Source organism: Hyperolius riggenbachi, chromosome 5, assembly GCF_040937935.1.
Source record: "Hyperolius riggenbachi isolate aHypRig1 chromosome 5, aHypRig1.pri, whole genome shotgun sequence".
Classification (NCBI taxonomy): Eukaryota; Metazoa; Chordata; class Amphibia; order Anura; family Hyperoliidae; genus Hyperolius; species Hyperolius riggenbachi.
The window spans coordinates 423,449,107-423,475,302 of NC_090650.1; the positions used below are offsets into that span (position 1 = coordinate 423,449,107).

The 26,196-nt window shown below is 49.7% G+C and overlaps 1 protein-coding gene across 2 annotated transcripts in view; it reads left to right on the forward strand.

Annotated features, from left to right (window-relative positions):
- TG (thyroglobulin) overlaps window positions 1–26,196 on the forward strand; it is a 329,528-nt gene that overhangs the window by 147,321 nt on the left and 156,011 nt on the right. For both annotated transcript variants that reach the window (XM_068238045.1, XM_068238046.1), the window contains 4 exons: window positions 3–114; window positions 974–1,053; window positions 5,319–5,462; window positions 17,549–17,614. In XM_068238045.1, the coding sequence (XP_068094146.1) occupies window positions 3–114; window positions 974–1,053; window positions 5,319–5,462; window positions 17,549–17,614 (402 nt within the window). The remainder of the gene's footprint in view (window positions 1–2; window positions 115–973; window positions 1,054–5,318; window positions 5,463–17,548; window positions 17,615–26,196) is intronic.

The window sequence follows — 26,196 nt, forward strand, 5'->3', positions numbered from 1 at the left end:
AGACACGGTCAGCGACAAGGTTAAACATTTCTACACCCGACTACCTTACCGGAAGCTGACGGAGATCACAGTGCGAAACATAGTGCCAGTGACCGGGGCCAGTGTGTCTAAGGGGTAAGTTACTGAGCAGATCTCACTGATTCTACTGCCACTCACGCTTTAAAGTGGATCCGAGATAAACTTTTACTCATTGCATAATTGTTTTCCTTTCATATAGTTTATAGGGCATTCCTCAAGCCAAATACTTTTTTGTTTTTGTTTTAATACTCTAATTCCCTATAAACTAAACAAGCCTCGCCCACAGTTTACAGAGTGCCTTGGCATTTTCCGACAGTAGCAGGGGCTTATGGGAGCACAGTCTGGGCAGGAGGAGAGGGAGGTGTTACTAGCCATTGATTTCAGAGGCAGAGGGGAGGAGGAAGGAGGAGAGGGGACTGAATTTACACACAGACAAGCTGATAGCATCTCCAGCCCTTAGCCTGTGACAATGTGACAAACAGAACATGGCTGCCCACATTGTATCACAGGAATAAATAATCAAAAACGTTTGAAACTTTTGCAGCTAGATATGCTGCTGTGTAAACTATCTAAACTTTAGATAAGATATATAGACAAGTTACTTGTTATAGTTAGTTTTTCATCTCAGATCCACTTTAAATGGAAGTTTCACCTTTTGGTCAGAAAAAATCAGTTCATTCATTTCCACTCTATAGGTTTTAAGGATTTATGTAGAATCCTATGTCCGCTTGTTTACCTTGTATTGATCTGCACATAAAGCACAGACATTCCACGCTGTTCCTATCTGGAACTGGTAGATAAACATTTAGAGTTTGCTGTTAGCCACTAGTTTAGTCCGGTCCCAAAAAGAAGCCACCACAATCGCAGGATCAATTTACACTATGTAGAAGAAATATACGAAGCATATCCAGCAACATTAGTTCAATAACTTGTGTGTTTTCTGTGTCCCTTTCAGCTTTTTCCAGTGTGAGCTGTACTGTGACTCTGACCCATGCTGCAGAGGGTTCGGATACGTACGAAGATCTGGTGTACAAGGTACATAGCGGCATCCGGCTTGTTTACTAGATTCTGAAATCCCAAAAATGTGTTCATCGGCAGGTTCCTGATGGAAGGGGGTATTATTTCTGACATTCAGGGAAGATATATCTCCAGAGACTGAAACTGACCGATTTTACCACCTACATGTACCACCTTGGCTGATATACTCCACTTAGCCACTCCCCTACCCTCCCCATAAAGTACAGGCGAACGTAGGGGAAGGGAGGGGGTAGACTCACAGGTTTTCATGTCTGTGCCATAAAACACGTAAAAAATGGCCCTCCTTATAAGGACAGGTAATCCACCTACTCCAGTTAACAGTCTAACTTATTTAAACTAATTGTGCTGGTTAAATTGGACCTGAACTCTTGCACAGGATAGAAGAAAAACAGAGAAATGCCCCTTGTATGTATTTATTGAGTTTAGCCTGTCTAATCCCCCCCCCTCATCACTGACTAATCACAACTGTTATTTGATCTTTCAGCTGTGTCAGCTGGCTGCCTCGGCAGAGCTGCTAATTTGTAAACATAGGTTGTTAACCCTATGTCTGCTTCCATGAAAGCAGGAAGTAGACACACACTGCAAATTTATTGCAAGATTTTTATCAGCTGTAACAAAGAAATGTTTCTTGAAACGTTATTATGTTGTTGCTTATCTTTTAGAGCAGAGAGGAAGTTCTGAGTTCAGGTCCGCTGTAACATTACTATCACCCTATTCAGCCCACAGGTTGAAATTGACTTGTGTACTCTTTAGATCTGTGTTTACCAGAGTAGTGAGAGTATAAAACATGCTTGCTGTGAATGTGTGTTACATTCGCTGGCAGGCAGCTTTGGGAAGGATTAGATGTATTTTGTTTTCTCTTTGAAGTTACTAGAGAGAGAGATGTCTGAGAGCAGGTGTGCAGCGAGAGGAGCACAATATGGCCGCTCTCCACTGCTGCGGGGCAAAGCATTAACACCTGTAATCCCGCTACACAGGAGATACGTGTAACACACAGAGGTCTACACAGGGCCGCCATCAGAAATTTTGGGGCCCCTCACACATCATCAAGCCTGGGCCCCCCCTCCCTGGGCCCACCCACTGTTTGCTGTGCCCGCCCACTAGCCACCCCACCCCCATGTCTGTGCACTGCTGCGAAAAATATGCATGTCTCAGACACTGAAGAAAGCGGCATGCACAATATGATGATGGAGCCAAATACTAGCAAAATACAGGTAGTCCCCGGTTAACAAATGAGATAGGGACTTGTAGGTCCGTTCTCATCCTTTATCCATTCTCTTTGATCCTCCTCTTTTCTTCCTGTGCCTCTTTTGTCCTCCTCTGTCTCACCTCAGTTTGTGCCTCTTTTGTGTCCCTCTGTGTGACCTCATGTTCCCGTCTCATCTCTTTTCCCCCTGTGCCTCTTTTGTCCGCCTCTGTTTCCCTGTGCTGCCTCTTTTATCCCCCTGTGTTACCTCTTGCTCCATTCTGTCTCAGCTCCTCCCCCATGCCCTAGCCAGGTACACGTGCCCCAGTATAGGTAGCAAGCTATAAGCACCCCAGTATAGGTAGCACGCTATAAGCGCCCCAGTATAAGTAGCCAAGTATAGGTGGTGCCTCAGTATAGGTAACCAGGTATAAATGGTGCCCCAGTATGGGTAGCTAGGTATAGGTGGTTCCAGCCCCAGTATAGGTATCCAGGTATAGGTGCCCCCAGTATAGGTAACCAGGTATAGGTTCCCCCAGTATAAGTAGCCAAGTATAGGTGGTGCCCCAGTATAGGTAACCAGGTATAGATGGTGCCCCAGTATAAGTAGCCAAGTATAGGTGGTGCCTCAGTATAGGTAACCAGGTATAGATGGTGCCCCAGTATAAGTAGCCAAGTATAGGTGGTGCCTCAGTATAGGTAACCAGGTATAGATGGTGCCCCAGTATGGGTAGCTAGGTATAGGTGGTTCCAGCCCCAGTATAGGTATCCAGGTATAGGTGCCCCCAGTATAGGTATTCAGGCATAGGTGCCCCCAGTATAGGTAGCCAGGTATAGGTTCCCCCAGTATAAGTAGCCAAGTATAGGTGGTGCCTCAGTATAGGTAACCAGGTATAAATGGTGCCCCAGTATGGGTAGCTAGGTATAGGTGGTTCCAGCCCCAGTATAGGTATCCAGGTATAGGTGCCCCCAGTATAGGTAACCAGGTATAGGTTCCCCCAGTATAAGTAGCCAAGTATAGGTGGTGCCCCAGTATAGGTAACCAGGTATAGATGGTGCCCCAGTATGGGTAGCTAGGTATAGGTGGTTCCAGCCCCAGTATAGGTAGCCAGGTATAGGTGTTGGCCCAGTATAGGTAGACTGTAGTCAGATATAGGTGGTGCCCTATTATAGAAAGTCTGCTGTAGCGGGCCCACTAATCTGCTCCCCACGTTCACGTGCTGATGTCACTTCTATCAGTGCTGGAACGTGGTGTGCTGGTTAGTGAGCCACAGGCCCACAGCCAGCCCTTCCAGCGCTTGGGGAAGGGGGGGGGGGGGGCAGGGCCCCCGGAAGCCCTGGGCACCTCACTGCAGTGTCAGTTGTCCCCCCCTTGATGGCTGCCCTGAGCCCAACAAACAAGGCTTCCTAATGTTCAAGGATGTAATTAGAGATTATCCAATCCCCCAAACCCAATCCCAGAATCATTTGCTGTCTGCTGCCTCCCCGCTTTACAGTAACACTGAAGCGAAAATAAACTTATGAGATAAGGAATTGTATGGATAGTACAGCTAAGAAATAGAACATTAGTACCAAAGAAAATAGTCTCGTATTGTTATTCAGTACAGGAAAAGTCAGTAGTTATCTATGCACAATAGCTTCTCTAAAGCCTCATCTACACAGTACAATTTTCCATTAGATGGATCTATTAGATCAGGGATGTCAAACCGGTCCTACGAGGGCCGAGATCCTCACACATTTTTGATACAGCTCATATGAATTGATGGGTCTGAATCAGGAAAGGTGTGGTCCATCAGGTAGAACACATTACTCTCATTCTCAGTCCATCCTAAACACCGGCATGGATCTGGCCCTCCAGGCCTGGAGTTCGACACCTGTGTATTAGATAATTTCCAACCGGTCCAATCGGATTGCGTTAGATTTTGCAATAGATTTTGGGTACTTATCAAAAAAAAAAAAATCTATCGCAAAATTGATCTGAAACAATTTGGACGTCTACACACGATGATATTTCTTATTAGATCTATCTAATAGATCCATCTATCTAATGGGAAATTGTACCGTGTAGATGAGGCTTAAACTATTCCACCCACTGAGGGAAATACAGTCCTGTTTTCTGGAGCACTTCAACAGCCAAGAAACAGTGAGAGACAGCTTGAGATAAGGTTTTACTGCAGGAAAGTTCAAAGGGTCATTATCTCTGCTCTGTTTTATAGCTTTAAAATAAAGTGTACATTGTAAACTGCAAATATGTCCGAATGATGCAATGTTATAAAAAATATAAATATATAACTGAAAATAAAAATATAAGACTCTTTTCTTTGCTACTAATGTTCTATTATCCATACTACACATACAATACGTTATACATCATACATTCTTGTTTTTCTTTTTAAAGTGGATCTAAGATAAACTTTTACTCATTGCATAATTATGTTCCTTTCATATAGTTTATAGGGCATTCCTCAAGCCAAATACTTTTTTTTTTGTTTTAATACTCTAATTCACTATAAACTAAACAAGCCCCGCCCACAGCTTCTCCAGTGTCTTGGCACTGCAGTAAGGGCTTATGGGAGTTCAGTCTGGGCAGGAGGAGGAGGTGTTACTAGCCAGAGGCAGAGGGGAGTAGAGAGGAGGAGAGGGGAGTTAAGTTTTCACAGGCTGAGGGCTGGAGATGCAGAACAGCTTGCCTGTGTGTAATGATTACAAGCAGAACGTGGTCGCTCTCAATGTATCATAGGAAGAAATAATCATATACTGTTGAAGCTGTTTGCAGCTTGATTTGCTGTGTAATCTATCTAAACTTTAGATAATATATATAGACAAGTTACTTATTAGTTTTTCATCTCGGATCCATTTTAACCAGAGTTCTGCTTGTTCACAATGAGATGCAAATTATTCCGAGTTGATATAGGATTATGCACATTTGTGCAGCTTGAAAGTGGACCAACTAAAGTCCACCTTTGGGAATGTATTAAGAAGTATCAAATCAATCCACAAGTAGAATAATTTATGATAAATATAGGAGGCTCTGGAGTTATTAATTTATGTGGTTATGAAATGTTGTGTTTTATAGGTCCGGAGAGGCAGTGTGTAATGGTGGCTGATTTAGGGGTGCAGTCTTGTCCGGAAGCCACAGAAAGCTCCTTCTATGTTATAAATTGCAGCTTTCCCGATGCCGGGATGGAAACCTCTCCATATGGCTGGTACAAGAAACCAGGTACGAAGCTTTGCCATGATTATCCAGTGACGGCTCGTCCGTTGCTATAACCACACGTGGGGACTAGCCAATCAGGTTATGGTGGGGAGGCGGCCAAAGTAACAAAACACCCAACTATCACAATACAGCACTCTGATTTATAGCACCACCTTTGTAAAATATATTTTCTAAAAGCATGAAGGATACATTCCTCATTGTACTTTCACTGTTGCCACCAATACTACCAATATTATCACCACTTCTCCAAATACCCCTATTGGTACACAATGCCAAGCAGCGGTAGCTAAGGCCCCGTTCACATCACAAACGCGGATAGCCGTGCGTGCGGAACGCAACTCATGCGAACGCACGCCATCCGCGTTTGTGTGCGTTCCATGGCTGATCCCATCACTGAAAAGTGAATGGGACAGCCACGCGTTTTTGCAAAAAATGCGTGCAGCATGCGTTCCCGGATCGCACAGGTCCGGAACGCATGCAGTGTGAACATCAAACAGTGCACTCTATGCACTGTCTGATGTCGTGCGTGTCTGCCTCCTGCACGCGTTTCCAAAACGCGGCTGGAAACGCGTGCAGTGTGAACGGGGCCTAAAGCAATACAATTCTGGGATGCATAAAACAGGGAATATCTTGAGAAGCTAGTATACTACTCCCTCTGTATAAATCACTTGTGAGGCCACATCTGGAGTATGGGATTCAGTTTAGGGCACCACACTATAGAACGGGTACAAAGACAGGCAACTAAATGAATCAGAGGGATGGAAGAGCTCACTTACCAAGAAAGGTTGGACAAACTGGGCTTATTTAGCTTGGAAAAGAGGCAACTGATAGGTGACCGGATTAACAAATATAAATACATCAGAGGGCAATGCAAAAGCTTGGCAGATAAGACTTCTGTCCCTAGGGTTGTACAGACGACAAGGGGACATGATCTGCGTGTGGAGGAAAAAAGTTTTCACCGTCTATTTAAAAACGAGTCCTTCACAGTGAGAGTGGTTAATATCTGGAGCATCTTACCTCAGGAAGTAGTTCTGGTAAATTTTATATCTGCATATAAAAAGGGCTTGGATGCTTTTCTTGCATTGATGAGCATCCTCGGCTGTAATTACTAGGTCACTCCTGGGAGAGTTGATCCAGGGATTTATCTGACTGCCATTTGGAGTTGGGAAGGAATTTTTCAGTTTTAAGGCTAATTAGCCCAGACCTTGTAAGGTTTTTCCCCTTCCCCTGGATCAACTCGGATATGTGCAGGTTCAGGATGGTGTTTTTGTTTTTTTCTGATTGAACTTGATGGACAGATATCATTTTTCAACTAAACTAATTATGTAACGTCTGCTAGGGCCCGTTTCCACTAGTGCGGTGCGAATCGCTGGGATTCCACCGCTGACAAAATTGCATGCGGATGCGATTCCGCATGCGATTTTTGCCACGATTTCGCATGCGATTTCGCATAGGCAGGCTATCAGCGATTTTAACCATGTCACTGCCTGGCTCAATGTACATTAAAAACGCATGTGCGGTTTCCCCTATTAAATACATTGCCTGCGAATCGCCTGCATTCCACACGCAGGCGAATTCTGCAGGCCCTACCGTGCAGAAAAATCCTGCACAGAAAAACGCACCAAAAAACTGACAAGTGGAAACAGTCTCATCCACTTGTATTAGTTATGCGAATCCGCATGCAGACAACGCATGCGGATTCGCTCTAGTGGAAATGGGCCCATCACTATTACCGTTACTACACTACTGCCAACACAACATGGGAAAGAGGCACCCAGCAGGGATGCTCGGATGTGCCTCATCCACGAATTCGGAAATCCGCGTGGTTGCAAAAAAAAATCCGCATTCGGCCCCGCCGCATGCGGATTTTCGTTCGCGTCCACGCAACCACGCAGATTTTCTGCCGTAAATGGCGTAATCACGCGTGGATTCCCGCCCGGAGGCGGATTTTCTTTTAACGTTAATAACAAAGCCCCCATACATGCTACAGTCCCCCAAAAAGCATGGATTATCGAGGTGATAAGGGGCAACATAACTTCAACATAAAAAAATCCCCAAAATTTTTTTTTTCTAGAGAAAATGGATTTTAAAGTGAAATCAACACTTTAAATGGGGCTATTAATTAGTAATAAGTGGTTTTAAAAAGGGATATACGCGTTAAGCAGTCAAAGAGGTGAAGGCGAGTTCCAATGGCACTTGGCGGCGAAGGTACCGCTGGAGGAGGATGAGTGGCTGACGCCAAAAAGGCCCCAGAGAGGTTTTTGTAATTTTTTTTTGGTTTTTTTTTTGCAGCAATTAGCAATGACATCGCAGCAGAGTTGTCAGTGGACACGGGCAATGTGAACGCAGAGTGCAGTGGTGGTAGCGACTGAGTCAGGAGAAGGACTATGCGGGCGGTCAGTTCAGCAGCACAGAAGGACCACGGCAACATACTGGTAGTAGTAGTAGCAGCACAGCGTCATAGTGCTGGCCAAAAAATTAAATGCACCCGGTGACCCGGGCAGTGTGAACGCAGACAGAGTACATTGGTGGAAGCGAGTGAGTCAGGAGGAGGAGGACAATGCCGGCGGTCAATTCAGCAGCACAGAAGGACCATGGCAACATACTGGTGCTAGTAGTAGCAGCACAGCGTCATAGTGCTGGCCAAAAAATTAAATGCACCCAGTGACCCGGGCAGTGTGAACGCAGAGTGCAGCAGCGGGAAGCGACTGAGTCAGGAGGAGGAGGACAATGCGGGCGGTCAGTTCAGCAGCAGCAGCACAGAAGGACCATGCCAACATACTGGTGGTAGTAGTAGCAGTAGCAGCACAGCGTCATAGTGCTGGCCAAAAAATGAAATGCACCCGGTGACCCAGGCAGTGATAACGCAGACAGAGTACATTGGTGGTACCGTGGTAGCGACTGAGTCAGGAGGAGGAGGACAAAGCGGGCGTTCAGTTCAGCAGCAGCAGCAGCAGCAGCAGCAGCAGCAGCACAGAAGGACCATGGCAACATACTGGTGCTAGTAGTAGCAGCACAGCGTCATAGTGCTGGCCAAAAAATTAAATGCACCCAGTGACCCGGGCAGTGTGAACGCAGAGTGTAGTAGCGACTGAGTCAGGAGGACAAAGCGGGCGGTCAGTTCAGCAGCTCAGAAGGAGGACCATGGCAACTTACTGGTAGTAGTACCATAACACCAAAAAATTAACCAAGGTAGGCACTAGGCAGGTAGTAAATGTCTTTATAAAGGCAGGCATAGTTAACAACAGCACATGCAGCAGCCACTTCATGTCCCCCTGTGTCCGACAATAGGGGCCAGGAACTCACCTTCCACCCAAGCCTGGTTGATTTTCAGGAAGGTGAGTTTGTCCACAGAGGCGTGGGAGAGCCGAGAGCGCTTCTCTGTGACCACGCCACCGGCCGCACTAAAGCATCTCTCTGAGAGGACACTGGAAGGAGGGCAGGATAGGAGTTCCAGGGCGTACTGGGAAAGCTCGCTCCAGATGTCCAGTCTCTTGACCCAGTACTCCAAGGGGTCCACGGGGCTGTCGGTGTCATTGAGCCCGCTGGATGACCCCATATAGTCAGACACCATGGTGGTCAGTCGTTGCTTGTGCTGGTTGGTGGTGGATGCTGTGGCAGGCACCTCTGTTCTGGGCTGCTGAACTGCATACAGGCTCTTGCTTAGGCTCTTCAGGTCTCCGGGGCGCCAGTTGCTGCTGCTGCTGCTGCTGGTGGTTGTTGTTGTGCTGCTAGTGGCAATGGCAGGCACCTCTTGCTGGCTTGGCAGAGCAGTTACAGTGGGGGTGGAAGGCTGGGGGAATGCTTCCAGTAGTCTGCGCACAAGGGCCTCCTTCAACTCCCTTGTGCGTTGCTTGGTGGTGGATGGCGTCATTAAGTCTCCCAGCTACCCCTTCAGACGGGGATCAAGCATCAAGGTAATCCAGATGTCCTCCCTTGAACGCATCTGGATCACCCGGGGGTCCCTGCGAAGGCAGCGCAACATGTGCACAGCCATGGGAAACAAGTGGGCCCTGCCAGCAAGATCTTCCTCGCCATTGTCCCATAACGCATGCCTGTCCTCTTCCTGTGCCATGTCGTTGTCCTCCTCAAACCGCCATCCACGTACAACGCCTGCTGCACTCTGCTCCTCCTCCTCCTCCTCATTCAGGTTAGGGACCTCCAACTCTTCCACTACCTGCTGTGAGCCCTCCTCTGAGCTGGACTGTGCTGCCATCTGCTCCTGTTCTTCCAACTGCCTCAGGGCTTCATCCCCACGCTCAATTAAATTGTCCATTGCCTGCTCCAGTAGACAAACCAAGGGCACCCACTGGCACACAGAGGCCCGCTCCTCACTGACCATCTTGGTTGCCTCCAGGAAGGGACTCAGCACCAGGCATACTTGCTGCATCAGTGTCCACTGAGTGGCAGTAATCATGGGGACTTGCTGGTTGCTGGGGACACTTGGGTCTAGCATGTAGGCCCTAAGAGCCAGCCTGTGCTGACACAGCCGCTCCAACATGGCCAGAGTCGAATTCCAGCAAACTGGCATGTCGATGATCATCCGGTGTTGTGGCCTTCCATACTGCTGCTGTAAGGTGGACAAGAGTGCAGAGGCAGTGGCTGACAGGCGGAAAAAGCGTACCACCGCCCGGGCATCCTGCAGCAGCTCGCTCATCCCCTGGTAGGTGCGCAAGAAGCGCTGCACCACAAGATTGAGCACGTGGGCCAAGCAGGGGATGTGCTGGAGGTTTCCCTGCTGCACTGCTGCCACCAGGTTTGCCCCGTTATCGGCTGCCACATACCACACTTCCAGGCCTCTGGGGGTCAGCCACCTCCGCTCCTGCTTCCTGAGGGCGGTCAGGACGTTGGTGGCCGTAAGCCTCTCCTTCCCCAGGGTCACCAATGTTAAAAGGGCTTGGCAGTGCCGAGGTTTGGCGCTGCTGCTGCCGAGGTGGGCTTGCTTTCCGGGTGCAGAGGGAGTGTCGTGACAGGACCCTTCTGCATCCCCCCTGATCCCGCGTGGTGGCACCACTAGCTGAGCTGATGCGCTCTTGTCCTCCCTCCCTTCCATCAGTGTCACCCAGTGGGCCGTAAAGGACAGGTAGCGACCTGTCCCAAATCTGCTACTCCACGAGTCCATGGTCACGTGGACCCGCTTGCCCACAGAGTAGTCCAGGGAACGGGCCACGTTTTCCACTGCAAACTTGTGGAGTGCTGGGATCGCGCTCCTGCTGAAATAGTGGCGACTGGGGACTTGCCACTCGGGGATGCCAAATTGGAGCAGCGTCCGCATGGCGCTCCACTCCTGCACCAGGGAGTAGGGAAGCAGCTGTGATGCCATGGCCCGGGCCAGCAAGCCATTTAGTTTGCGGATCTGCCTGTGGCTTGGAGGCAGAGGCTTGGTCAGACCCTGAAAGGTGTCGCTCAGCAGGGTCTGACGACGCTGGGATGCAGGGGAGACAGAGGAGAGAGACGAACACTGGCTGCCAGCCTCAATGTCTGTGTCCTGAGTAGCCGAGGTGGAAGAGCGCTTGCGTGCTACTACTGCTGCTGCTGTGGGGGATTCACGACCCTGAGGGAGGGATGATGCTGCTGCGCTGGTGGGCCTTCTGCTCTCAGGAACCCCTACCAGCAGTGCCTGCTTCCTCTTAAACTCCGCATACTCGCGGCAGTGGTGGCTTCTCAGGTGGCCCTGGAGGGATGAGGTACCCATCTTGCTCAGACTTTTCCCACGGCTCAATCTTTTGCTGCATAACCTGCACGCTGCATACCTTTTGTCATCAGTACATTCCTCAAAGCAATCCCACACTGGTGACTTTAATTTACTGCGGCCCCCACTAGCAGAGGGTGCAGCGGAACAATGTGTGGTAGTAGTTGCCGGGGGTTGCATGGTGGTGGTGCCGGCTGAAGCAGTGTCCTGTCTACTTCCTCCACGCCCACTGCTGCCGATGCCCCTGCCTGACATATGGCGATATCCTTGCCTAGGCCGAGGTGACTCGTCATCCTGCTCTGCCTCTGACCATTCTTCCACGGACTCAGCAGGCTGCACATAGTTAGGGTCCACAACGTCGTCATCATCATCAGCATCTTCATAATCCAGCTCTTCCTCTGACTCCACCGCCTCCTCTTCTGTCCCTACATCCCCAGACACAGACCCCTCTTCTTCATCACCAGAACTCAACAACGCTTGTGATTGTGGCCCGATCTCAATCTCTGCCACATCAGTCCCCAGTAAGTCCTGAGCTTCTTGCATCAGCAGGTTCCCAGAAGCCGGACTGAGGGACAGAATGCTGTCATCCTGGGAGGGCTGCTGACCAGTGGGTGCTGGGGTGGATGTCACAACAAGCGTGGGACGTTGGCTGCTGCTGCTGCTGCTTGGAGTGGTGCTCACAGTAGAATCTGGGAGGAAGTCATGATGTCTATGAGTACGTCAGGTTCCATTTGCTCAACCACCACACGGGGACCAGAAACTTTAAAATATTTGGACAATGGCGTCCGCTGACTCGGCCCATGCTTTGCTGCCCCCCTTTCTGCTGCATCACGACCACGTACAGCTGGGCGTCCTCTCCCTGGACGTGGAGCAGTCCCAGAAGTGGCTGAGGCAATTGAACTCCCTTTCCTCTCACCCCGCGAAACCCTGCCAGACATGTTGCTAGTAATGAATCACTGGATGCAGTGGGCACAGTACAAGGTCACTGAAGGATGCAGTGGGCACAGTACAAGGTCACTGAAGGATGCAGTGGGCACAGTACAAGGTCACTGAAGGATGCAGTGGGCACAGCAGTGGGCACTGGATATACAACTAGGTCACTGAAGGATGCAGTGGGCACAGCACAAGGTCACTGAAGGATGCAGTGGGCACAGCAGTGGGCACTGGATATACAACTAGGTCACTGAAGGATGCAGTGGGCACAGTACAAGGTCACTGAAGGATGCAGTGGGCACAGTACAAGGTCACTGAAGGATGCAGTGGGCACAGCAGTGGGCACTGGATATACAACTAGGTCACTGAAGGATGCAGTGGGCACAGCACAAGGTCACTGAAGGATGCAGTGGGCACAGCAGTGGGCACTGGATATACAACTAGGTCACTGAAGGATGCAGTGGGCACAGTACAAGGTCACTGAAGGATGCAGTGGGCACAGTACAAGGTCACTGAAGGATGCAGTGGGCACAGCAGTGGGCACTGGATATACAACTAGGTCACTGAAGGATGCAGTGGGCACAGCACAAGGTCACTGAAGGATGCAGTGGGCACAGCAGTGGGCACTGGATATACAACTAGGTCACTGAAGGATGCAGTGGGCACACAAGGATGTCACACTGTGTAATGAGATGCTCATATGCCAGCGAGCGAGCAGTGGGCACTGGGCACGGCACAAGGTCACTGACAGAATGAATGAACAGCGCTGGCAGAGAGTGGCGGCGCCGGCGGTGTGACTGGCTGCCTGCAAATAGTACAAGTGTATAACTGTCACTGGAATATACAAGTGAACACTGCAGTTGCACTAACCTGCCTGCCTGCACTACACACAGATAATCCCCACTCCCACTACACTGACTACACTGCAGCACTGAACCTGCCTGCACTACACACAGTTAAATAATCACTAGACTCCCACACTCCCACTACACTACACTGACTACAACTAACTACAGCAATCACTCACTGACTAGCTAACTGTGTACAGTATAAGAGCAGTGTTAGCAAAAAAAATGCTTTGTTTTTAACACAATAAATGCACCTGCTCAAACAACAATGGCCTGGAGATAATCCTCTCAGCACCACAGTCTAGCAAGGACAGAGCTTTTCCATCATGGTCACCGCTTTATATTCAGGAGGGGAGGGCATAGCTCCCCTCCTGTGATTGGTTGCTAGGGCCTGGCTGGGGCACTCTGATTGGCCTGCAATGTGTCACTTCCGCATAGTTTGACGCATTTCCGCAAACCACGACTTCAGCGCCGGGTTTCACGAGCGTGAATGCGGATTTCTGTCCGCATTCACGCGAAGCCGAAGTAGATTTTCGTGGTTGAAAATCTATTCACGGATTTTCGTGTCCGAGGCGGAATGCGTCAACATGGTCGTGAATCCACGCGTAAGCGTGATCACGACCTGGCGGTGAGCACCACTGGCACCCAGGAATGAAGTTATGGAATCCAGCACAGGAGATTTGGGCTCAGCCGACGCCACCAAAGAGCATAATAGGAATTACGGCTAAATCGGCGCTCAGTGAGTAACTTCGGTGCCATCAGAAGACGGAGCTGAAGTTACTTTTAAAACACTGTAATCCAGCCGCCAGCGATACCTGGAAGCCAAATTACATTATTACCTACCATTCACATGGACCTGGAGGGGGAATAGTATTTAACACTGCCGGGACTTGTGCAGCAGCAGGATAAGCCGTATATCGGCTGTATCCTGTGCCCAAGTCTCCCGGCGCTGATTTACTTCGTAATCCCCAGGAAGGATGCAATACTTTAAAATCCTTAGAATATAAAAATTAGAGGTGGCTTCACCTCAAAGATGGCACGATTATATAAGATAAGAAAAGTTTACTTGCACTAGGCAAATAAACTTCATATCCTTTATACCCATGTCATCTTTGAGGTAAGCCATCTCTAATTTTTCTGTTTTAAGGATTTTAATGTATTCTGTCTTTCCTGGGCGCCTCTTTCCCACGTTGTGTTGCTTACCCTCCATAGGAAGACGGCCTCCTGCCATCTAATTTCAGCTGGCAAATTACAGCCTTTTTTTTCTCGAGGGAGCGGCTGTAGTAGTACAGTGGTGGACCCTGTACCCGAGTAGAGACGGTTATTCTCCAATAAGCTCAATTGGTTGGTAGCGAGTAGCGAACCTCTTTTGTGAGTACCGCCTCCTAAATGTTATATAAAATACTGAACAATCAGGGCTCCCATTGTCTCTGGGATTGTTTTTTTAAAGTAGCCACTCCTAATCTCTCTACATCAGCCTTTCTCAACCTTTCTATCCTGGTGGAACCCTGCAAATAACTTTGGGATCTCAAGGAAGCACTTATTTCACCACCCCCTGCCACTCATTATACTGTCTTCTGACCCCTAATTGAGTGCTTCTTGTTGAAGTACCACCTATTATAATGTGCTCTATTATACCTCTCCAACGATGGGGGAAATGCCAGAGAAACCCTGCACAGTACTCAAGGAACCCTGGTTGAGAAGGCCTGCTCTACATAGATACTACTACCAATGCTGCTATCACCTTTACTACTATCACCACCAGCACTGCCACCACCACTACTAGTTCTATCACTCTTTCTGCCATTGCTGTAACCTCTACTGCTACCACTGCCACCATTACTACCTTTACTATACTCAGTGGTGTAGCAATAGGGGGTGCAGAGGTAGCGACCGCATCGGGGGCCATTGGGCCAGAGGGGCCCTCCCTCAACCACAGTATTCACTCTTTATTGGTCCTGTGCTGATAATAATCACTTCTAGAGATGCTTTGAATAGTAGTAACCATTAACACACTGTTCCCCATCCCCTTACTGCACCTCTGACACTATGGTTGTCCTTGATTGGTTTTGGTGCGCCGTATCATTTGTTATGTATATAGCACTTGGGGGGCCCCTTGTAAAACTTGCACCGGGGCCCACAGCTTCTTAGCTACGCCACTGGCTATACCACTACCTACACTGCTATCACCACGATTACCTTTACTGCTATTACCACCATTACTGCTACCACTACTTATACCTACTGCCATCTCCCTTATTGCCCTTATTGTAGCTTCTAGTGCTACCACTACCACCATGTCCACCACTGCTACCAGTTATTCTACCACCTGCTCATCTTGCAACCATGTCTACGATCACTACTGATACCCCTACCACAAACACTGCTTCCATCACTACTCTTAATATTACTGCCACCAATAGGACTAATCAGGGCCGTTTGTAGATTTTTTTTTTTATCACCCTAGGCAAGAAGTTTTTTGTCACCCCCCCCCCCCCCCCCCCCTCAAAAAAATTCTGTTGCATTTCGTTGCACGTCCCATTCCTACTCTCTACCATCTTAGTGTGTAAATGCAGAGTATAGTGCAGCAGAAGCTGTGCTCCCACCTTTCTGCTGTAGTTCAGTGCTGTGCTTCCGCCTGTCCGCTCACCACTCACCCTAGTGCCCAGCATCTCCTGATTCCACACAACATGAGGAGAGTCAGCACTAGAGGGAGCATAAAACAGACAGGATGGTCACACAGGCACAGTACTGGACTCCAGCAGGGAAGTGAGAGCACAGCTTCTGCTTCACTATACTCTGCCTTTACACACTGGGCTGGGGGAGCGGAGGAGGGGGGCTGGGGCAGAGGAAGGCACAAAGAGGGACAGAAGGAGGCACAAACACTGGTGGGGGTGTGGCTTCAACTGGGAGGTGTGGCTTCATTCAGGGGCATGGATTAATCAGGAGCATGGTGCCCCCCAGGAACAATGGTCCTCCAGGCAATGGCCTGGAATGCCTTTGCTTAAAAATGGCCCTGAGACTAATGGCACCACTGTCACTGTATTACTACTACTACACCTCCCAGTTCTGCTATTATTACTTCCAACAACACTACTTCTGCTAGTAGTCATACTGTCAACTCTCTGCCTTCATTGCTGACTTCTGCTACTACTATTACCTTACAAGGCGTTAGCAGGACACACTGAAATGGGCCCATTGGAGCAGTAAATATTTTATGTGCAGACAGATGAACGTTCAGTGAACTTGTTTACTATTTTGTCTCAGTCTCCTCATAGTAGTCTATATTACCCACCTCGGCTGCTGTCTTCAGCCAGTGTTTTTGTTTTCTGCAGCGTGATTCCAATTAGCTGACTGTAAATTGTTGCATCAGAATTTAATTATGTCTTTACTGACAGTTTATGAGCCTGTCTTGGCCGCAGTGAGGAAGCAAGTGCTTTATGTTTGTGTCAGTTGGAGACACAATAGTGAGGAGAATAAGGATCATGAAAGAGCTGCTGGTAATATTGAGACGAGAAAATATCTTGCATAAGCTCTGCAAACTTGGTGAAAGTGTGGCAGCAACAGTAGCAGATAAACACATTTTGTATAGTAACTCCCTCCAGCCCCCTGAGGTGGTGTTTGGACAGAGCAGGGACAAGGTCCTCCAGCACCCAAGGCTGAGACACCAAAGTGCGCCCCTGCATCCCTCCCACCCCAGCTGTCACACACGGATTGCTATTAGACTAAGAGGGCCACAGGGCCCACAACCTCCCCAACACCTTAATATCTAGTTATCTGGCTTGCAGTCACTGCTATGTATCCCCTTTTCTTATTTCTTTCTACTTCATACACAATTAGGAATAACAGCTGAATGAATTGTGCGCCTCCTCCTACACTGCGCCCTGAGGCTGGAGCCTCTCCAGCCTCTGCCTCGGCCCGGCCCTGTGTTTGAAGTCCCTTGACATCCTGGGGAGGAAGCCCCAGGTAAGTATAAATTGGCCCACACACACGCCACCTCTGGTGTACTTTAAGAAACACCAGTGACCACACCCAGCCACATCCCTAGTCAGCATATCTCAAAGAATTCATGATCAAATGTTGAAGTTTTAGCATTCAAACTACACTGGTCCTTACTATCAACGGTAATTTATTTCATAATAATATTTGAAAGTAAGACATAGATCAATTTAAAGGATGGTAATAAGGTTTAGAGTCAATTGAAAATATTTTTGATGAGAAAAATACATATATTTATCACAGGTCTTTACATCAGTCCTGAAAGAGGGACACATTAGGAAGAAAGAGGGACAACGGGATTTGGTTCCCAAAGAGGGACTGTCCCTCTGAAAATGGAACAGTTGGCAGCTATGTCTAATGTCTAGTCTTCACTTTTCAAAGCCTATAGCTGCTCTGTTGATCATGTGATTATGCCAACAAAGACGATGCCTATCGAGATGCATGCTGGGAGAATTGCAACCCAGAGGGTGCAGGGAGCCCCGCCCAGTTCCTGTTTATCTGTAGCTGTTTCTTATATGATTACTTACCACTTAGTTGGCAATAAAATCAAGCACAATGTGTAGATGGATATCAATGTAATAATACAGGTGAGGCTCAGTGGCTGTCTCTTTTTGCAGATGCTCCAGGTTCGGTTCCGCCAGGTTTGTGTCCAGCAGTCGAAGTTGTCAAGAATACTAAGCCAGGTAAAGAGAATAACTGTGTAGCACTGTAACTTTTATGACATGTTTGTGTATTCTTTAGTAAACTTCACATACACTACACTCAGCGGTTTCATCTGGTGAGTACTGCCTGCATCTGCTTATACTGATATGCTACTGTCAGGCCGGTTTCACACTACAAACTGGCAGTAGCGGTGCGGCAGGCGCACCCGCACTACATCGTACTGCCAGGAACAGGCCTTCAGGGAACACCACGTTGGTAGGTGTTCCCTGTCTGGCATTCGGCCAAGCAGGAAGTGACACGTGCTTGCGGTCTCTCAACTCGTGCATCGCCATAGACTAACATGACTTCCGGGCCAATGCAGGCCGCTGCGGATTCCACACGGTAATGTAGTTCTGCGCCAGCGTTAGATTAGGCAGTTCCGGCACAACGTACCGGGCGGCCGCAACGTGGGAAGTATGAACTTCCCCATAGGGTCACATTAGGCTTTGGTAGCAGTGTGCCAATTTGACTCACCACGCCATGCCAGTGTGAAAGGGCCCGCAGGGGGCTGAAATTTGAAAGTAGAATCCGCACACTCTGGCAAGTGTAGCCCCAAAACTTTTATTTATCATGGAAAACACAGCTTAAAACAGCTGACATGTTTCGGACAACAATATCCTTACACATAGCGCATCATTACAGACACCTGCTCACATTTTTAACTACCAAGACACCAAATAGGTTTCAGTCAGATGAGGAGTGATGTCATTATTTTATTGCACACATTAGCAGAGAGCAAACAAAAACTTTCATCGGCACATGGGGGGGGCGTAGGGGGTGTTAGAGAAGCCACAGATGCTATCTTCACACCTTTCCCTGGATAAATAACTTGCAGTTAGAAGGGGAGGGGGAACATGGCAGCTCATATACCTATTGGAAAACAGGAAGAAAAAAAAGTCGTTTTAGGTTCCCTTTAATGAGACTATAAGTATAGTATCTCAAAGGAAAGTATCAAAATTCAAATACATTTAAAAGCATTTAAAAGTAAAAAAGTGCTATCGGTAAATTCAACTTCAATCCCACCTAGCATTTAGACCCTCTGGAACACGGGTTTCTAAGTGCATAATCCAGTATGCCTAGCTTATGATACACATTGCCTACTCTTGGAGGATGTACAGCCCTCCCGATAGCCTCCCGATACTTCCGTCAGTTTGTAGCACCCAGACCCAAGGGACTCTAAAGTGAAAAAAACAAAACAGATATTTACCCATGGAGTGGGAAGGCTGTGGGTCCTATAGACAGGACTGGTCTCTCATGAAGCAAGGTGAAACATTTGCATCAGGTGCAGAGATTACAGGGGCAGCATGCTTGTACTGTTTACTCTAACAGCATGTAGTCAGAGTAGGAGGAGAAGTGAGAGGAGAGCGAGGTGAAGAGGTCATCATTGGGGAAAAGCAGCTTGCTGTGCTGTGTGAGGAGTCTGACAGTGAGTGAGGAGGGGGGAGGGAGGAGAGCAGCAGTGTGTCATTTGACTTGCACTGCAGAAGGGAGGAGGTGGCACTGCTGTTCTGACTGAGGAGGAATGGAGTGGCTGAGGGTGAGCAGTTTGTTTGTCACAGCCAGTGTGCTATTGTGTTGAGCTGCAGCATGTAATGTGAGAACATTAAATGAAGTAAATCTTCAGGTGCTCTGCGATCATTCCAAATCGGGGGAAAGGGGGGGGGGGGGGCGGCATCCTCACAAGTTTTCCTCAGTTTTCCTCAGGCAGCAAAAAGTCTAGAACCGGCCCTGCCTATAGAGCCTTCCGGTTCCTCTCCTGGTCCCATCGTTCATGCACTGGCTCCCCCGTTAGCAGTCTCCGATCAATGCGGGGGCAGCTTTGGAAGTGTTCGGGAGCCCGAACGCTCCTGAAGACGGGTCCCTCGCTCCCTCGCATTCACACGTGCAGAACTTCTCACGGGTTTCTCCTCTCCCACTGAATCACCCCCCAATCACATTTGCCACCTTCCAACTCTTGGATTCCTTAAATGCAGCCTTAAAGTGGTCTGAAACTCTGACATAACATTCAATAAAAATGTGTTTACTACCTACTTTTTATTACTCATACAGTTATATTTGCTTTTGTGCACACGTAATATTGTCTGTTTACAAATTACAAGTTTCCAAAGTGCAGTTTCTCTTACCCTGAAAGTTGCCATTGCATTTTATTATTTTTCTGTTATAACTGCTTTTTATTATATATGAAAATCTTCTAATGAGCTATTCTGAACACTGTGTGACTGAAGCAGAAAAACTCAGAGTGTTTGTTTACATTCCAGTGTTGATACATTTGTGTTTAACCACTTCGGGACCGTCCGCCTAACCCCCCTTAAGGACCAAAGCATTTTGCGGTGGAGGGGGGTGCGCGTGTTTGGGGAAGGTCAGGCGGCCGGATCCCGTTTGTGGCTGGCTGGGCAGTGTCCCCTCCATGGTGGCAAGTGTCCCCCCTGTAGCTGGCAGCCATCACTTACCTTCCAGGCTCCAGCGATGAGCCGCAGAAGCCACCTCTTCTCCGGCCGGCATCTCCGCTCCAAATGACGCTCAGGTCGGGTCGCGGCTTGATGACGTCATCAAGCCGGGACCCGACGCTGACCAGTGGTGCTCAGCAGAGCTCGAATATTCGAGTAGCTCGAATATTCGAGCTCTTTTTCAGCTATTCGAGCTCGGTATTCGAGCTCCGAATAGCTGGAGCTATTCGAATGGGCTATTCGAGTGAACTCGAATAGCCCATTCACTATTCGCGCTATTCGAGCTAACAGCGCTATTCGAGCTCGAATACCGAGCTCGAATAGCGTCATAGCCCAGATTGATGTCCTTAGAGCCAATCAGAGGGCTCCCAGGCCCTCTGACGGCAGCCAATCACTGAGGGGGACCCTGGCCAGCCCCTACCCTATAAATAGCGGCCGCCATGTTACGTTTCTCCGTCCTTGCCCGACTTTGCACAGAGAGAGATCTGCTCCTTTGTGCGTTGGCTTAGCAAGAGCTTTATTGTGGTAATTTACCTAGCGTTTTTGCTCACATACACCTCCTATATACACCTATATTGTTGTTAGTTAGATAGACATTGTATTTTAGTTAGTAGCTTTTGTGTTACATAGAGAGAGACTCAGACAGCTGCTGCAGGCTTACAGCTTTAGGCCTCAGGGCCTTGCCTGTGTGGGCAGCTGTTCTCTCCTGTCCTCTGTTTATTTCTCATCTATACCAGTATTTCTGCTGTCCTTTAGTACTGATTGATTGTATTTTGTATTGTAGTTATATACTGTAACTGTACTAGGACACTCACTCAGTCACTGTTCATAGGCTACTAGCTCCTGCGTGTGCGTGCACTCACTGTCTGTGTACTGTACACACACTCTTTTTCCTTCTGAATAGTTATATACTGTAACGGTACTAGGACACTCACTGACTGTCACTGTTCATAGGCTACTAGCTCCTGCGTGTGCGTGCACTCACTGTCTGTGTACTGTAGTGTACACACACTCTATTTCCTTCTGAATAGTTATATACTGTAACTGTACTAGGACACTCACTCACTGACACTGTTCATAGGCTACTAGCTCCTGCGTGTGCGTGCACTCACTGTCTGTGTACTGTACACACACTCTTTTTCCTTCTGAATAGCTATATACTGTAACTGTACTAGGACACTCACTGACTGTCACTGTTCAACGGCTACTAGCTCCTGCGTGTGCGTGCACTCACTGTCTGTGTACTGTACACACACTCTATTTCCTTCTGAATAGTTATATACTGTAACTGTACTAGGACACACACTCACTGACACTGTTCATAGGCTAATAGCTCCTGCGTGTGCGTGCACTCACTGTCTGTGTACTGTACACACACTCTATTTCCTTCTGAATAGTTATATACTGTGACTGTACTAGGACACTCACTCACTGACACTGTTCATAGGCTACTAGCTCCTGCGTGTGCGTGCACTCACTGTCTGTGTACTGTACACACACTCTATTTCCTTCTGAATAGTTATATACTGTGACTGTACTAGGACACTCACTCACTGACACTGTTCATAGGCTACTAGCTCCTGCGTGTGCGTGCACTCACTGTCTGTGTACTGTAGTGTACACACACTCTATTTCCTTCTGAATAGTTATATACTGTAACTGTACTAGGACACTCACTCACTGACACTGTTCATAGGCTACTAGCTCCTGCGTGTGCGTGCACTCACTGTCTGTGTACTGTACACACACTCTATTTCCTTCTGAATAGTTATATACTGTAACTGTACTAGGACACTCACTCACTGACACTGTTCATAGGCTACTAGCTCCTGCGTGTGCGTGCACTCACTGTCTGTGTACTGTAGTGTACACACACTCTATTTCCTTCTGAATAGTTATATACTGTAACTGTACTAGGACACTCACTGTCACTGTTCATAGGCTACTAGCTCCTGCGTGTGCGTGCACTCACTGTCTGTGTACTGTACACACACTCTATTTCCTTCTGAATAGTTATATACTGTAACTGTACTAGGACACTCACTGTCACTGTTCATCGGCTACTAGCTCCTGCGTGTGCGTGCACTCACTGTCTGTGTACTGTACACACACTCTATTTTCTTCTGAATAGTTATATACTGTAACTGTACTAGGACACTCACTCACTGACACTGTTCATAGGCTACTAGCTCCTGCGTGTGCGTGCACTCACTGTCTGTGTACTGTAGTGTACACACACTCTATTTCCTTCTGAATAGTTATATACTATAACTGTACTAGGACACTCACTGTCACTGTTCATAGGCTACTAGCTCCTGCGTGTGCGTGCACTCACTGTCTGTGTACTGTACACACACTCTATTTCCTTCTGAATAGTTATATACTGTAACTGTACTAGGACACTCACTGTCACTGTTCATAGGCTACTAGCTCCTGCGTGTGCGTGCACTCACTGTCTGTGTACTGTACACACACTCTATTTCCTTCTGATTACTGATTGATTATTGTAATTTCTGGTTGTACTTACTGTTACTACTTACTGTACTAGTAGGGACACTCAGTCACTGTTCATAGGCTAGCTCCTGCGTGTGCGTGCACTCACTCACTGTCTGTGTACACACACTCTATTTCCTTGTGATTATTACTACTGATTATTGTAACTTCTAGTTGTACTTACTGACTCTGTTACTACTTACTTACTGTACTAGACACTCACTCAGTCACCTCGCCCACCAACCCACTCCATTAAAGTACCCCACTTTTCACCCGCCCTTTTAAAAAACTTTTGTGTTTACGCCCAAAACATCGAAGATGTCTGGAAGTGGCAGCCACCGCGGTTTGGGCAAGGGGAAGGGCAGCAAGGGAATCAGGAGGAGAGGGAGCAGCATTGTGGCAAGCCGCGGGCGCGGCCGCGCCACCATGCACAGTTCCGCAGCAGCAGCAGCAGCGTCAGTGGCTAACATTCCTCCTATAGCCACTGGCCGTGGGCGCCTTGGGCGCCGCCCAGCAGGAGCATCTGCAACTCACGCTGCAGAGACACAGCAGCAGCAGCGTGTAGCACCTGCTCCGATTTTCCTCCAGCCGGGTCGGAAACGTCCCATTGAGGAAAAGGATGCAGACACTGTGGTGCAACTGATGACAGAGGATGAGCAGCCCGCCATCAGCTCTGCATCCGAGGCCTCCACCCTCACCACCACCACCACCACCCCTGTTCGCAGCAGCCGCCCAGCAGGGCCTGGGGAGGAGGCCAGTTCACTGTCAGTCGCCGACCTGTCACTCAGCACTCTTTTGACCCCAGGCATGATGAGTCAATTGTCTGCTGTTGTTGGCGATTTGGAGGAGGAGATGCTGATGGGCACTTTGGGGGATGAGGGATTGGACAGCAAGACTGTGGCGACAGTCAAGCAGCCCATTAATGCATCAGGAGAGGAGTTTGGGGGGTCATCATCCCAGCAGGACATGTTTCAGGAGGGGGAGGATGATGATGACACGGTGACAGACAGAGACTGGGTGCCACCAGCTCCAGGGGATGTCGTCATCAGCAGCTCTGAGGAGGAGGAGGAGGATGCGCTTGTGGGCCTTGCAAGGAGGCGCATCATTGCAAGCATTGGCAGCAGTAGGCAGGTCCCCCAGCCTGCTGGTGTCTCAGGCTCAGCAGCAGCAGCAGCAGCATCTGCCAGTACCACCACCAGCCGCACCCAAGCCCCCCCCCCCCCAACCACCACAGGGAGACAGGCAGCAGCGGTTCCATGCCGTAGGGGGTTGTTTTTGTCACCAATCTGGCGCTTTTTCACCATGCCCACAGTGTACAGCAAGTACGCCACTTGCAACCACTGTCAGCAGAAGTTGAGCAGAGGTGCAGACCCCTTAAAGTTCAGCACCAGCTCGCTCATCAACCACCTTGCTGCGAAACATTTCCACCAGCATGAGGAGTTCCAGAGGCTGAAGGCATCTGGTGCTGGCAGTGGCACCACACCCATCACTGCACAGCCTTCAGCAGCAGCAGCAGCAGCAGCAGCAACAGCAGCCACCCGCCCTCCTGCTCCTCCAGCAGCACCAGCAGGAGTGCGGAAACGCACTGCTCCTCCCCCCTCTGCAACTCCTGCCGCCGACACTGAGGCCTGTTCTGGCAGCCAGTCCTCAGTGGCCTCCTCTGCTGTGTCTGCTGATTCCCGTGCCAGCAAAAGGCCACTCCAGAGCCTTTTGAGCGAGTCCTTCCAGGGGGTGGTTAGGGCTCTGCCTCCCAGCAGCCGTCGCGTGCGGCAGCTGAACGGCTTGCTGGCACGGGCCATGTGCTCCCAACTCCTGCCGTACACGCTCGTGCAGGAGGGGAGCGACATTCGTGCGCTGCTTGCTTGCGCAGCCCCAGACTGGCAGCTCCCCAGCAGACACTTCTTCGCCCGCAAGGCCATTCCTGCACTGCACCGCTTTGTGATGGCCAATGTGGAGCGAGGGCTGGAGCACGCGGTTGGTGAAAGGGTCCACGTCACCATGGACTCCTGGAGCAGCCGCTTCGGGACAGGCCGCTACCTGTCCTTCACTGTCCACTGGGTCAGCTTGGTGGAAGGGGGTGAGGATGGGAGAGCAGCAGCGGGCACAGCAGCAGCAGCAACACAGTGGGTGGTGCCACCCCGCAGGGTCGGGGGAACTGCAGCAGGTTCCTCCGATCCTCTGCCATCCTCCAGCACACCTGGCCAAACCCCCCGCCTCAGCAGCAGCGTGAAGGCCCGCCACTGCCAAGCGCTGCTGCACTTGGTCAGCCTTGGGAAGACCAAGCTGATGGCAACCCATGTGTTGGCCAAACTCCAGGAGCAGGAGAGGATTTGGCTGACCCCCAGAGGCCTCAGAGTCGGAGAGGTGGTGGCCGACAATGGGGCCAATCTGGTTGCCGCAATAGACAGGGGAAACCTGACCCACATCCCCTGTCTTGCCCACGTGCTGAACCTGGTGGTGCAGAAGTTCTTGCGCACCTACCAGGGGATGGGCGAACTGCTGGAAACGGCAAGGAACGTTGTGCGTCACTTCCGGCGCTCGGCTGCAGCCTGTGCGAGCCTGGAAGACGTGCAAAAGGAGCTGGAGCTGCCACGCCATCGACTGATCCTTGACGTTCCGACTCGCTGGAACTCCACCCTGGCGATGTTGGAGCGTCTGGTTGAACAGAAGCACGCTGTCAACCAGTACCTTGCCCAGGCCACTGTTTCCGCCGCTCAGAGAAGGGACAAGACCAGCAACATCCCGTCCATCGTCCCCGATGATGACTGGAGGCACATGCAGCAGGTGTGCTTAGTGCTGGCTCCCTTTCTGCAGGCCACTAACATGGTGAGCAGGGACCCTGGTTTGTCTGCTGAACAGGGCCCTCGATGCTTTGCTGGAACAGGGAGCGGCAGCCTTGGACCAGCAGGAGTGGCAAGCAGCTGCACAGTCCACCTCTGAGGGGGAGGAGGAGGAGGACTTGGTGGAGGTCCCTGACCTTGCTGCTGATGAGGGGGATCAGCACAGCGCAGCTGAGTTGGTGCGGGGGTGGAGAGAGGATGAGGCGGCAGAGGAGGAGGATGAGGAGGACAGCACTGCCGTCGATGTGCCAGCAGACGTGGCCCGCCTCTTCCCAATGGCAGCGCACATGCTGACGTGCCTGCGCAGGGACCCCAGGGTGATCCAGATGAAGCAGAGGGAGGACATCTGGATCAGCATGATGTTGGACCCGCGCCTCAAGGGGAAGTTGAGCCACTTCCTGCCGCCTGCAGGAGGAGACCCAGCGCAACAAATAAGGAGCTTGCAGCAGGCCCTTGTTGAGCGCTTGGAGGAAGCCTTCCCCCAGCCTTCCACCCCCACTGTCCAGCCAGCACAGAGGCAGCAGCAGGTGCCTGCATCCACCAGCAAGCGCCCCACAGACCTGCTGTCTCTCAGCCACGAGCTCTACAGGACTGTAGAGGCTCCGGCAGCAGTGACTAGAGAGGAGGTGCATGCAGCAGCATCCTCCTCCAGTCACAGCCAGCGCCTGACCCGCATGGTGGCTGACTACATGGGGTCCTACAGCGGGCTTGACAGCGATGCCCCTGTTGATCCCATGGAGTATTGGGTCAAGCGCCTGGAGATCTGGAGCGAGCTGGCGCAGT